This window comes from Lepisosteus platostomus, chromosome 13, assembly GCF_059453375.1.
Source record: "Lepisosteus platostomus isolate fLepPlt1 chromosome 13, fLepPlt1.hap1, whole genome shotgun sequence".
Lineage (NCBI taxonomy): Eukaryota > Metazoa > Chordata > Actinopteri > Semionotiformes > Lepisosteidae > Lepisosteus > Lepisosteus platostomus.
This window is the reverse complement of record NC_142623.1, coordinates 16,934,030-16,947,509: the sequence shown is the minus strand read 5'-3', so window position 1 is coordinate 16,947,509 and position 13,480 is coordinate 16,934,030. Positions and strand designations below refer to the sequence as shown.

General features: G+C 46.4%; 1 protein-coding gene across 18 annotated transcripts in view; it reads left to right on the top strand.

The window, feature by feature from the left end:
- Window positions 1-13,480, top strand: part of nfixb (nuclear factor I/Xb) — a 199,387-nt gene that overhangs the window by 153,611 nt on the left and 32,296 nt on the right. For all 18 annotated transcript variants that reach the window (XM_088603586.1, XM_088603575.1, XM_088603582.1 and 15 more), the window contains 2 exons: window positions 12,188-12,250; window positions 13,229-13,303. In XM_088603586.1, coding sequence (XP_088459712.1) covers window positions 12,188-12,250; window positions 13,229-13,303 — 138 coding nt within the window. The remainder of the gene's footprint in view (window positions 1-12,187; window positions 12,251-13,228; window positions 13,304-13,480) is intronic.

Sequence of the window (13,480 nt, the reverse complement as noted above, 5' to 3'; positions counted from 1 at the left end):
CCACGCTCTCGTAAAGGTTTTGTTCTTTGAGAACAGTTTGGGTAATTTGTGATATACCATTGGTTCGGTGATGTTCAGCGTCAGTGCTTTGCACATTTAAATGTGAACAGCCATTGGGAATATAACTGGGGGATTTAGTTTTATCACCTTTCCCTGTTTCTTGCTCTGATAGCGTTCTGTCTGACTCCTTTCCTGCCAGGATCCTACGTCCTTTTAAAGTCTTCGGTGGTCAGCCAAAACCACTCTACACCCCCATATTCTGAAAGCCAGCCAGTATTCCAGACTTGGGGTCAGAGGTCACACGGCCGTTGCTCACAGAATCCCCTCTCTGTGCGTATTTGTGTTTGCTCAGACAGGCGAGTTGTGTTAGGTGATCTCATCATGCACGACCAATCCAGGCATCTTATGCAGCCCTGCCAAAACATGCTTTTCTTTTTTTTTATCTTCTCTTTGGCAGTTCCCAGTGTTCCCACAGCCCCTACCCCTCCCACCTCCCAGGATGCTTTCAGACACAGTGTAGTTGGCCGGCTGGCATCATGTGACCTTCACTCCCACTTGTGACGGGCTGTGCCCACACATGCACACACAGTGGCGTGCATTGAAACCAAAGCCGCAGCGCGAACGTGAGCGTGGTTATTTTGTTCACACGTGAACATGCACCCACGGTACATCTGCAAAGCTCCAGAGGGGCTGTGTGGTCTGTTGTGGTCTATTGTGCTCGGTGTCTGCAAATCCAGCAGCCCTTCCCAGCTGCGTGCTCCCAGCAACTGAGTGCCTGTAGTACAAGCTGGGCCTTGGAGCACCCTGCTCTTACTGGGACAGCACAGGCACTGGCCAGTTTGGGCCACCAGAATGGCATTTCAACCTTTTCATCCTGCCCCGTGTCCATCCTTAAGAGCATAAGGGCAGTTACAACCCAGAGGAGGTCATTCGGCCCGTCTAGCCTGCTTCATAGTTAGTAGGTAATGATCCAGTGATCTGACCCAGTTGTTTCTTGAAAGAAGCCAAACGGCTTCAACAACATTGCAGGTTAACTTATTCCACACTCCTACCATCCATTGGGTCATGTGATAACAGTATTGTCTCGTTTTCCTATCAGACGAGCTCTGAATGGAAATAAGTCAGGGTATCGGCTTCAAGAACATGGCTGGGTAGCTTGTTCCTGACTCCCACAACTCTTTGTTTAAAGTGCCTCCTGTTCTCAGTTTCAAATGAACTTCCAGGTAGTTTTGACTTGTACTCTCCGGTTTGCATTTCACTACGTCCGTGTTTTTCACAAAGATCACCATGTGCAGTGTTCGTCCTCATTGTAATACCTCAGGCCTCTGCAGTGTCAAGTGCCAGCGTGTCTGTAGTCACAGAAGACCTCAACACATGGCGACATGACAACCAACCCCAAAACAGAGTAGGGACAAACACAAACGTGCCTCCAGTTGGCCGATCACTGGAAGTTTGTGGGTTCAAATCCCAGGTGAGATGCTGCTGTTGTACTCTTGAGCATGGCACTTCACCCAGATTGCTCCAGTACAATATACCCGGACTTCTAAATGTGTGCAAATGCAAGTCACTTTGGATAGAAACTTCAACCAAATAAATTAGTAAAATGAGCAAGTGATACAGCTTCCCAGGCTGCATTTTAAGTGCAAAAAACTATGTGTTGTGAATTTGCAGTCAGGAGGGATATCCACGTTTTCTGCAAGACTCTTTTTAGACTCCATTCCAGTGCGCCAGCCTGATTTCTCCAGATTCGTCCCCTGTCCTGCACTCCCTGTCTCCGCCAAGGAGGCCCGGCTGTTTGAGACAATCTGCTTCTCATGGCTGCACCTAACACTTAGGACTCGCCCAGCCAAGAAGTCAAAGAGCAATGCAAGTGCACAGTGTGGCTCTCAGCCAGCCGACACAGCCACACCTGCTTCGTACGCAAACAGCCCCACCCCCACCCCCAGCACCATCACACACACACACACACACACACCGCCTGAGTGGGGTCAGTGGGCGTCGGTGTGCGTCGCCTTGCCTGACCTCCCTCTCTCTGCACACGCAGGGCAAGCCAGGCTTTGCCTGCTGGGGGAAGTGGTTTCTCCAGGTATAAATCAAGTGGCTTCAGCCTCTCAGTGCAGCTCATAGTGTGGGAGGCGCTTCATGAGGCTCAACGGGAAGAGGAAAGAAGCAGTTACTTTAGATCTTGCCGCCCTTTGTGTTAACTGGCTCCCCCCTAGTAGTCCTCGATTCAATTGCTGTGGTTCAGGGGTTGGGGGGGGTGTTAGTTAAAATACGGTACCCATACTCTGTATGAGCCCTGGACACAGATAAAGCCACAGACATGCTGGCCTGTCAACACTGGGGTAATCTCTGGGCTGTCACTGTTCTCCCTTTCTGCATCTTTGTCTTTCTCTCATTCACACTGCGTTTTGATTGATCACTGGAGCAAGCGCTGTTTCCCATCCGCACACTGGAAAATTGGACGCTCTGTCTTTGCTTGAAAGTGACACCTGGTGGCTTGAGGTTGTAATTGCACCCCTTATTCTGAGACTGTAATGCTTACCCAATCTTGGGGAAGAGCAAGTACCTTTAAGTAGTAATAATAATAATTCTTTACACTTATATAGCACTTTTCTGGACACTCCACTCAAAGCTCTTTACAGGTAATGGGGATCCCCTTCACCACCACCAGTGTGCACCCCCAACCTAGACGATGTGACCCCCTACTGACCCCACTAATACCTCTTCAGGCAGCAACCTTAGTTCTTCCCAGGAGCCTCCCTTCCAGGTACTGACCAGGCTCCCAACTTCTGAGCTCCAGTGTGTTGCCAGTTGTGAGTTACATTTTGATATAGCTGCTGGCAAAATTAAAAGAAACACAAACGCCCAACAGGGACTTGCATCCTGGACCCACAGATTCAAAGTCTGATGCTCAATAGTGTCGCCCACCCGCCCAAAAGTGAAGGTGTCCTCCTCCCCCACAACAATTGCAATGACAAGACTATTAGTGAAGTTGTATTGTGGAGAAACACATTCACAAGAACTAACAATTACATTTCCACAAGCGACTGTAGAAGTGATCATGATTTTGACTTGATTTTCACACCAAGTTGAAGTTGTTTCAGGTCTATCTGGGCTCTCGGCCTAACCTGGCTCCCATCTTTAGATTGAGAATGTTGTAAAGCACTCACATTCACTGATGGACAGCAAGCCCAGCAAAGCAGTTGCCATACCAGTCCAAAGGGGTCCCCAACAAATTCCTGGTGTTACCCACACTCTCACTCAGTGATCAGTTTGCTACTGATAGCAGTGGTTCATTGACGAAAAGAGCTGAGGTTCTGTTGTCTTGCTGATACTGCTGAGGTTATGTTTATTCACACAAAAACGGAGATTAAAAAAAACACCTCAATGCACTCGTCCTGTAATTCCGTGTGACAGGAACTCCCGAAAAATGCCCACTCACTTCCACGTCCATATGTTTGTCCGATCATTTCCTGTGTGTGTGCTCTTTTTGTACCGTTCTGTAAATTGGGGGGAAAAAAAGTGATCTAATAAGGAAAATAACCTATTTTTAGCAAATAGTGTCGTATTTTGCAGGCAGGAAGACCGTAAAAAAATAATAAAAACATACAAAAACAGCAATTAAAAAAACACCAGGCAAAGCCCAGAGCAGGCACTGAGCTGCCCTGTTCTCCAGTGATCTCCCTGCGTACGTGTGCAGAGTATTGTGTTGGTGTGCAGCCAGAGACCCCTCCCCCTGCCTCTCGCCCACAGCCCCCCAGACCCCCCCCCCAACCCTTCCTATGCCCTGATCAGCAGTGTGGAGAACTGGCACAGCCCTGGCACAGGCGGCACACAGACGGGCACACAGATGGCCAGCAGGCTGCCGATGTCTTTGCTGACCACCTGGTCCCTGACAGAGCCTGCCTGGCAGAGAGGGGGCGGACGATGAGAGCGAGCGGCGGGGCTGCCAGGCGCGCGTCCGAGCACGCTTACCTGCGCGGCGCCGCCGATTCGCCGCTTCCCTCCCCTTGCGTGCTGATTTATGATCCCGAGCATTTAATCACCGCTGTGAGGGGAGCGGGCTTGCCGATCCCTCAGGCGCTAGGGCAGAGTGTAGAGGGAGGGCTCGCTTTGTGTCTTTCATTTCTCACCCTTATTGAGGCTCAGTGCCTCTTGCGTCTTGTCTGATCATCCAAAATCGGTGTATCGTGGGAAATCAGAGGCTTTTCCAGTGTCAGCCGGGTTCACCCATTAGTTCTGTGGAATCTCATTCTGGGACAGATGAATTAAAAACCAAAAAATTTTAAGAACAACCTTGCATACATGTTTATTTGCATTTGGTAAGCTTAGTGCAAGTTGCTCTTGCAATTAGTAATGAACACAGGCAAGCCATTTTTCTGTTTCATCCCTAGTTCGGTGATTCAAATTCAAAATGTTCCCTTTGTTGTACAATGTTGTCTTTTAGTGATGTTATATTTGTTGTCTTTATAAAGCAGTGGGGAAGCACAAAATCTCCATTCTGTTCATTACCTTTTTTTTTTAATTCTTTCAGGCAGGTAAAAATTGTTCCTGATTATAGGGCACCAAGGCTTAAAAGCACCCTGTACTCTCTCCGGCAGTGTCAAAAAGCAGTTCTTATCTTGAGGGGCAGCTGCCAAAAGCACTCGCTTTCCCCAGGTGTGCCCTCGGCACTCTGTGGTACCGTCCAGCAGCGAGGACCCTATAAATTGGGCCTATAACAGAGCCGTCTGCCGAGTTGTGCTGTCATATTAAAATATAGGAAAAAATAATAAAATGAAGTAAAATAAAAGAGCTCAGTGAACATCTGTGGGGGATAGCCTGGGGGATTAGAAGGGTTTGGAACATTTTAAGCGCATTAGGGATTAAAAAAGGTCAGAATGTTTAGCAACATACCGATAAACCTCTTAAGCGAAACCCAATTGGGAGGATGTGAGTGTTATCCAAGGTTGGGGGATTTGGTTGCCACTCGCTCTGGCAGGATGAGGTCTGGCACCACCAAGTGGAGAGTATTGAGCATTGCATTTTGGGGAGGAGTACTAGCTGAGGCGAAGGCGAGGGTGGGATGGGAGGGAATTTCACAATAGTGCCCAAGACATGAGACTTTTGATAAATGGACCTTTATGTCAATAGGGATCCCTGCCCATCTCTGATTTTGTACACACCGATACCTTTGCTTGTGCACATCCACTAGATCTGCATGGGTGCCAAATGCTGCAAAGTGGCTTTTCCCTGTGCCACATGGCGGAGGATATTCTCAGTAGGTCATCCTTGTGGATCTGCTGAAATGTTCCAATCTTCCCAAGGGGCTCCGACTCTTCTGCTCTCCTCGCCATGTTGTGTCCCAACACTGGTAAGGTTCTGCTTCTGTGTACAGGAACCAGCCGAGCAATATCACGTTGCATTCCTCTCATCTGCAAAGCATGCATCTTTGTCGTCTACGAGCCCCAGCACTGTGACTGAGCTCTCAGGGGTACCTGATTTTTAGGGTTCAGCAAGCTGCTTTTTAGATTGGAAATGAAGGGTTACTGTTGATACCCCCCTTCTCTGCAGTCCAGAGTCCTCCCCCTGATCAATCCAACAGAACAGGCTGCAGTGTTTTCTACAGGAGAGAGGGGAATCTGAGGGCTCAAGAGCCAACACAGTGCAGCTTTTAGGACAACTTAAGAAAATGAAAACATTCTTTTCTTAGCCATTGGTTGCCCATAATGTCACATATTCCATACAAGACTGACTTTTAAGGCTCTAAATCTCCTCCATGTTTACACTCCCTCCCGTAGCTCCGGTCAGTTGTGGCCGGTCCTTTGCTTACTGTACCCAGCCCAGGACTAAATCTTGGACTTTTGGTGACTGTGCCTTTTCTGTCACTGCTCCGTTGTTATTGAATGCCCTTCCTCAGGCCCTACGAGAGACAAAGTCTATGGCTGTTTTCAAATCCCAACTCAGAACTCACCTTTTTACCAGGGCCCTACGTCTGATTGCCCTACATTCTATCCTCTACGTTCTTGTTTCACTTTTTCTTGTACTTGTACTTATTTTCTGTATCCCTATGCACAGCGTCCTTGCATTTGGAAAGGTGCTTTATCAATAAAAGTTAGAAAAAGGGGTCCACGGAGATCGGGGAGACAGCTTCTGGGGAAGTGGTGAAGGCTGAACTGTGTAAGTGAATGGAGAGGTTTTGAAATAAATGTCATTGATAGTTGAGACCTTGTGGGAAGGTGTGTAGCTGGTTTATAGATTTTGGATTCTGATATATTTCTGGACTGGGTGTTTTGAATTCCTGTGAAAGGATGCGGACTGAAAGATCACTATAAGGACTGGAGAGGCAAAATGTAAAAGTCCGTGCCTCACTCCTGATTCCCTGTGACATTTGGCCAGTATTCCTCCTGTTCCAAAATGTTTTCTTCTTTCTTGTTTTGGAGTGGGATAAATCACTACTCGTTCCTTTGCAGCTCGGCCTGTGATACAGCTCCTCACTCGGACATTTACAGTATATTTCGGTGTTTTGAAATCTCTTTCTCTGCATCTTTATCCTGTATCCTCTTGTTACCCTCAATAAATCCGTAGAAAGAGAAACCTTCGGTGAGAGCTCGTTAAGGTGTGCATTTTGTTTCTTTGAATAAGTATTTACAACATCTCTTTCACGGGGCTGGCTTTGAAAAGCCCCTGGATAGGACTTAGTTATTTTCATTGAACAGAAGGAGGACTTGTCTTGAATAAGAACAGTGTCTCGAATAAGAGCAGATTTTGAACAAGTAAACAGTTTGGAGCAATAAAGCCTTTCTTCTTCAGCTCCGGCAGTCTTGTTTGCTGTGGGTATCCGCAGTGAGCACAAATACCAGGCCAGTCAAACAGTGGGAGATGGGGATTAGCGTTTGGGTACGGAGGCGTAGTTCAGCCTGTATTGACACAGCCATCCCAACAATCACCTCATGCAGGGGCCGGCAAGCCTCTGCCCCCACTAGTGTCCTTGGGCTTTTCAGAACTGGGACCAATTAAGCTATTAAGGACCAACAAAGTAATTGGGGATTCAGTTAAGCAGCAGTTCATTAAGTAATTAAGAATGCAAAAGAATAGTGTGCAGATTTGAGCAGTGTACAGCTGTGGAGCTGAACAGGTGTCTCGAGGCTGGCTGCCCTCTAATGGGTCTGTCTGTGTTACAGTGTCATGGATTGATGTTGCTGTCTGCACAGAAGGGAATAGTTGGTCTTTACGTCTGGAAGACGAGAACTGAGTGGCCTTGTGTGCTGCACAGTATTTCACTTGATCTACTTATCTGTAATCTTTCAAGGGTTACTGTAGTCATCAGTGTCATTGGAGGTGAATCCTAATCAGTCCCAGACTTTTGGTAACTCTCGCATGATAAGCTGGGGGTGTGCACAAACCTTGTGATTTTTAAAATGTATTTTATTGGTGGGGTTTAGTCCAATGTAAGAAAAAAAGGCAAGTTACAGTAGGCTGTGTGTCACACCCTGGTCCTATGGAGTCCCGTCCAGTAAGTCTTATAGGTCAGCTGGAATCACCTGTTCTTAAATGATAGGAACGCTTCTATAAGTCTGCTGAAAAAGGATTAATAGCTACCTACCTGTAACACTTGCTGGATTGGGGCTCTCTCCAGATCAATGTACAGTGAAACTGCTGCTCTGCACACTCACCCCTCTGGTGGACAGTTACTGCTACTGCAGCATAGACCAGCTACAAAACAAAGGACTGTCTTTGTATGCATTTCACTTTTTAATCACTAGGTCAGCAAAAACCCCTGGATGCAACTACAACAGAAAAGGTAGAAAGGATTATGCTGGTTTTAGTACTGTGGGAAAGTTTTTTTTGAAGATGTTTAATTATTATCGGAGGTGCTTTTCAGAGATTAAACCAGCCATTCCAAGAAATAGATTCCCTTTAACTCTCCTTCCTGATCTTTCCTTCTGTCTTTTTTCCCCTGCACGCTCTCCATGCACACATTTAAATGTATCCTTAAATAAATAGCTGGAATTATTTCCAAGTACACCCCAGACTGCACTTTCACACCCCACGCCCCAAGTGATGTCCTACTTATACTTGGCTTCTTTTAAAGAGCATACAGCCTGTGAAACCATGAACCAGCACACTTTGTAGGTGAGTCACCTGGGCTGAGTCTCACACGAGATCACCTGGGTTGAACTCTGTGGACCTGAATCATAGTAACATGGTTAGTCCAATGGCTGAAAAGGAAAAAAATATAGGCCCATATTAAATGTCTAGAAATATTTAAATTCAGTTTCTAGACTCTAGTTCAGGGGTTGTATGTTCAGATCTTGGGTGGGTTGCTGCTGATGTACTCTTGAGCTTAGGGATGGCATAGTGACGTAGAGGTCAGCACTACTTCCTCGCAGCAGGTACAGTCGTGGATTCGAATCTGGTGCCTGTCTGTGGGGAGTTTGCATGGTCTCCCTGTATTGGTGAGTGGTAGGCAGGTGCTCTCCCACCTCCCAAGGGCACACTGGGTGAGGCTGACTGGTTGCTCTTAATTGTTCCTTTCTAGGAGGAGGAGCTCAAGGTGATTTCAAGCTGGTTTTCGCCCAGTGGTAACTACTACTGCCTACAGGCAAATGGAGAAATGAGCTCATGGGCCAAAGGGATCCCAGTTAGGAACCCCTTTGTGATCACTTCTGGGAGACAATATTTTGTTTTGTTTTTCCTCCAAAAAAAATCCTAAATACTGTCTCTCAATTCCTAAACCTACTCCGAAGAGAGCCCGGCTCTCGTGGGGTTAAATGGTCTGTGCCAGTGGCGGCACAATACGTGTGCGCCGTACATAAACAAGCAGACAAACACTCAGATGAGCGAGTAAACAGGGCCGCGGCAGGTTTATCTCTGGCAGCGCTGGCGCACGGTGTGGAGGGGAGATAAGGAGGGATCAGTGGGCACAGTGCTGTGTGCTGGCGCGGGATTTGTGTGTGTGTGTGTGTTCAGCTGGCAGCGTTTCGATAAGGCCTTGTTTATATGATAAAAACTGTGTCGCTGATGAAGATCCCGGTCAAAGCTCCCAGGGCTAAACAAATTATTAATAATAATAAGCACTAGCTGAACCAATGGCAAGGCCAAAAGTGCTGTTATATTTTTATTTGTTTCTTACAGTTTTACACTTTATAGGAAAACATCCCAGGTGTCCTGGACAGAAATACACTATAGCACTGATGTTAAAAGTGAGCTGTTTGTGATACCTGGAGAAGTTCAGGCTAAAGATTATTGACTCTCTGGTCCTGAGTGTATTTTCTGAAAGGACTCAGGTTGTCCCCCCTTTAAAATGATCAGAAATCTTCAGTCTGCTGTCCTGATGTTGTCACACATGAACTACACAAGCAAAGGCAAAGCAAGATTATTTGTGCTGCAAAACACACATGAGGCAGGGAAGGTGCACTGTCTGACAGTGTTCTGAGAACACTTCTCACCTGTGTTCTCCGAAGACCTCATGTCTGTTTTTGTCGTCTTCAATAAAGCCTGCATGTAGTTTCAAATAAAAGGAGGTTTGAAGATGTCGCTCCAGTCCCAGAAGGGTGAGGATGAAGGCTGGCTTTGGATGAGTGAAGTGCAACACCGAGACTTTGCAGGATTCTGCCAGTCTGGACCTGTAGTATGCGAACAAGGTCCAGTTTACTGGCTGTGTGTTTTGTTTTTATTCTTCATATGTGGCTGATTCCGCCTGCATCCAGTGTTTGATCACCCTCCTGTCCAGCTGCAAATAGCTCAGTACTCTGACGTATTTGATTCCTTAAGCCAAGGAAACATTAGGTTACCCTTAAGAGAGAACGATCACTGGGGCTCTTCCTAGACATTCCCAAGACAGATTTGTAGCAGATCACAATCGGTCTGAATGTGCAGTGAATACCCCTGTGTCCGCCCAAGGTGAGCCCCTGTACTCTATAACCCTCAACCCTGAAACCATAGCCAACCACCTGGGCTAAATAGCTGTCCAAGGTTAAAAGCCAATCCTCCCCAGCCCAGAGGAACTTAGGTTGCTGTAGCAAACTTGACATTTCAGTGGATAAGAAACGGAACTATCAGGTTGTTTGCTTGTGAAAGAGATTTTTTTCCGGCATGCATGCACATATTTGTGTGACTGTGTGGGAGAGTGAACAGGGGGTTGTGTATGTGACTCTCTTGTGTGTGCGTTTTTCCCTGCGTCCCTGGTCCGGCACTGTGTGTGTGTCGGCACTGTCAGTCAGGAGGAATGTGTGAGTGCCGCCAACACTAAGATGGCTGCCAACACTAAGATGGCTGCCAGGATTCCAGATCGAGAGAGAGAGGGAGAGTGGGAGTCAGGCACAGGAGAAGGAAGAGGAATAGAGGACTTTTTCTCTTCCCTGCTGCGCACAGACAGACACAGCGTTTCTTTGTTTCGATATCTATGTAAAAAATATATATATTTCTGTTTTGAAGCTCTGAGAGCGAGAGATTTGCGATGGTGTAGGCTGCCCGTTGTGTCATCGCCCACACTGGCAGATAAAACCATTTCATATTTTTCTTTTTAGAAAGCAGCAGATAATACTAGCACGTGTGCAGGTCTCTTATATTCACAATTCATCCATATCAGAGGTGTTTCATCCTTGTCCTGGAAGGCCAGAATGTCTGCAGGTTTTCTTGGTCTCTTCAATGCACCAGCCCCTGAATCTGGCAGTAGTTACAGCATTAAATTAGTCAAATTAACAAGTCCATAACTATCTGATTTAGATAAAGAGGTGGAATAAAAAACTGCAGAAATGCTGGCCCTCCAGGCGTCAGGGTGTAGACCCAATGTCTACGAAGGTCCACGTGCCGAATGATTAAAGAAACAGCAGAGTCTCTGCTTCATTACAGTGAGCATGTTTATAAACTGGCCACAGAAACTGCTTCTGCGTCGCTTATATCTTATTACTTGTCAAGAACTTCTGCCTGCACTAGATGGATTAAGATTACACATTAGAATCAGTTTTTGCCAGAATGGGGCCTTGAAGACACTAGTTTTTTTGGCATTTCGTTTTCAGCGTATAATTCTCGGGAAGCACTCGTGGCTGAAATATTCCTCTCCGCTGTTGGGGAGCAGAGAGGATGTCCATTGGGTGGCTCTTGATCTCCGTCTCGCTCTCAGGCCCAGCGGGAGAGAAGTTACAAGCAGGGTACCGCTGTTTCTTCCACAAAATACCTTTCGGCAGACATTATACGAACATTGAAACATGCAGCAACACTGCTGCTTGTGGTAACATGGCCTTGCACATGCTCAAGGCCTAAACACAAATATTTGCAGAGAGGATGGCAGAAAGATTTGTTTTGGGAGGGCTTGATTTAGCAGGGCTCTCCACGGGGAGGTAGGTATAGATCAATCAAGGGATGCAGACTTCCCTGACTGTTATGGCTAGGCTATGATGAGCATGATAAAAAAATTCCTTAACCTCCAACACACTTGTTTCAGATCCCTCTAGAGCAGAATGTAGGGGGCAGGAAGGTGAGGAAGTGTTGGAGCTGTTTATACAACACAAATCCCCTGCTAATGACCAAGGGTTAAGGAGGATTAGAATAAGATGGATATGAAACAGCTTTTAAATGTTAAATGACTGCATTGCACTGGGCGAAGGAAAATCATTGGTCCTCTCCATGTTTGCTATCAGGATCAAAACTGTGGAGTATTGACATGGAGGTCATAAGCATATGGGGTAGGAGATTTGGCTAAAAATGTACTGGCTCATCTTATTTGAAACATCAAACCTGTCATCTCTGAGCCTGTTGTAAAACGAAAGGAAACTTTGCATCTGGTTAGAATAATGGGCAGAGTTGGGTGATAAAACACACTATAAACTGTGGGAAAGCATGGCACAGGCCAAGGGAAAGCTTGGTACCAATTATGGAAAACTGTGGCAAAGGGTCACGAGCTGTGGGATACCGCAGAACAAAGTGTGGCACAAACCGTGGGATCCCACATCAAAACACAATGTGCACCTTGGAAAAGAGTGGCAAAGCAAACACCGAGAGCCTCCATACTGGGTGTTACAATTTTCATAATTTGCATTTTACAATCCGTTTGTATAGTTTTGATGGCATTCAGGTTGTTAAGAAGTCCATTAAAGCAGCAAAGCAACCATCTGTATCAGTTGGAGTGATTTTACCAAGGATTTTAGTCCAGAATCAGAGCTCTCACACATATGTCTAAGCTCCCACTTTTCTTTTCCAGAATCTGGACAATCAGAGAATTCCAACCAGCAAGGAGAGACAGACATCAAACCGCCGCCAAACGGTGAGTAACAGCACTGACCCCGTTCTGAAAAGGCTCACTCCGCTGTATGATGGTCGTCAAACAGGTTTGTAACCTGTAATTAGTGACTCTTGCTTGTAATGTCACATGCTAAACCTGCTGCTTATGCAACACTAAAGGACTGAGTTTGTATCTGCGGTTGTCATCTTCAAACTAGACTGATTCAGATGCAGAGATCATCTGAGAGGAGCCACCAGGTATAAAGAGGACCTGGCAGAGCAGAGTCATCAGAGGACGGTCATCAGCTTCTAGTTCTCCTGGCTCTTGTGTGACTCGCAGATGCAGATGGAGACGCAGTTGAATAGAAGGCCCCAATGTGTTATCCTAAATTGACCCTGTTGCCGGCTCACATTAACACATCTGTGATTTGTGAGAAGAGTGGCTCTGAAACTATTTTTCCTGAGCAGCGCTCCAGCCTTGTCTTCACACGTTTGATTAAGTTTTATTGTTTGTTGCGGCAGAAGCGAGCTTTGACAGTGCTTGCCAAGCCTTCTCCGAGCACCCTTTGTTGTGAAACTTGAGGGCACATTGCTGAGAGGAGACGTTAGTGTGTCATAAATCATCTAGGCATTGTGGGAAGGTGGAAAAAATTGCATGGGTGTGAAAAGATACAAAAATAAGCCCTGCTGTTTCATGGTCAATGGCAATCACATAAATAATTTCAATTAGTGAACCCTCCGTGTGACTCGACAGCCTGGACTGAATGGGCAACTGACCGTTTCCTCTGACTGGATAGACTCAAACAGTGATCAGTAGATTAATTCGTTTATTTATTAATTGTTCAGTCATTTTCCCTACCCTTTATATGTTACCTACCAGAACCAAAGCATTCTGCAGCAGCAGGTCTATGTTCTTCTGTATTAGGCTTTGAATCTTTGATTCGCATGAACTGCAGCTCAGGGCTGTTGCGTATGAGGCGCAGTGCAGCTTGTCAGTGATTGCTGTGTTCTTCATTCACAGGACACTTGAGTTTCCAGGACTGCTTCGTGACATCTGGAGTTTGGAATGTCACTGAGCTGGTCAGAGTGTCGCAGAGTAAGTGTCCCTTCCACGAGTCCTCTCTGTTTAATGTGTTCTCCACACAGTTATTGCTACCAAAACCCCTACTCTCCATCCATCCATTTTCTAACTGCTTTATCTAGGGTTGCGGAGGAGCTGGGGTCTATCCCAGGAAGCAATGGGCATAAGCCAGGATACACCCTGGACCGGACA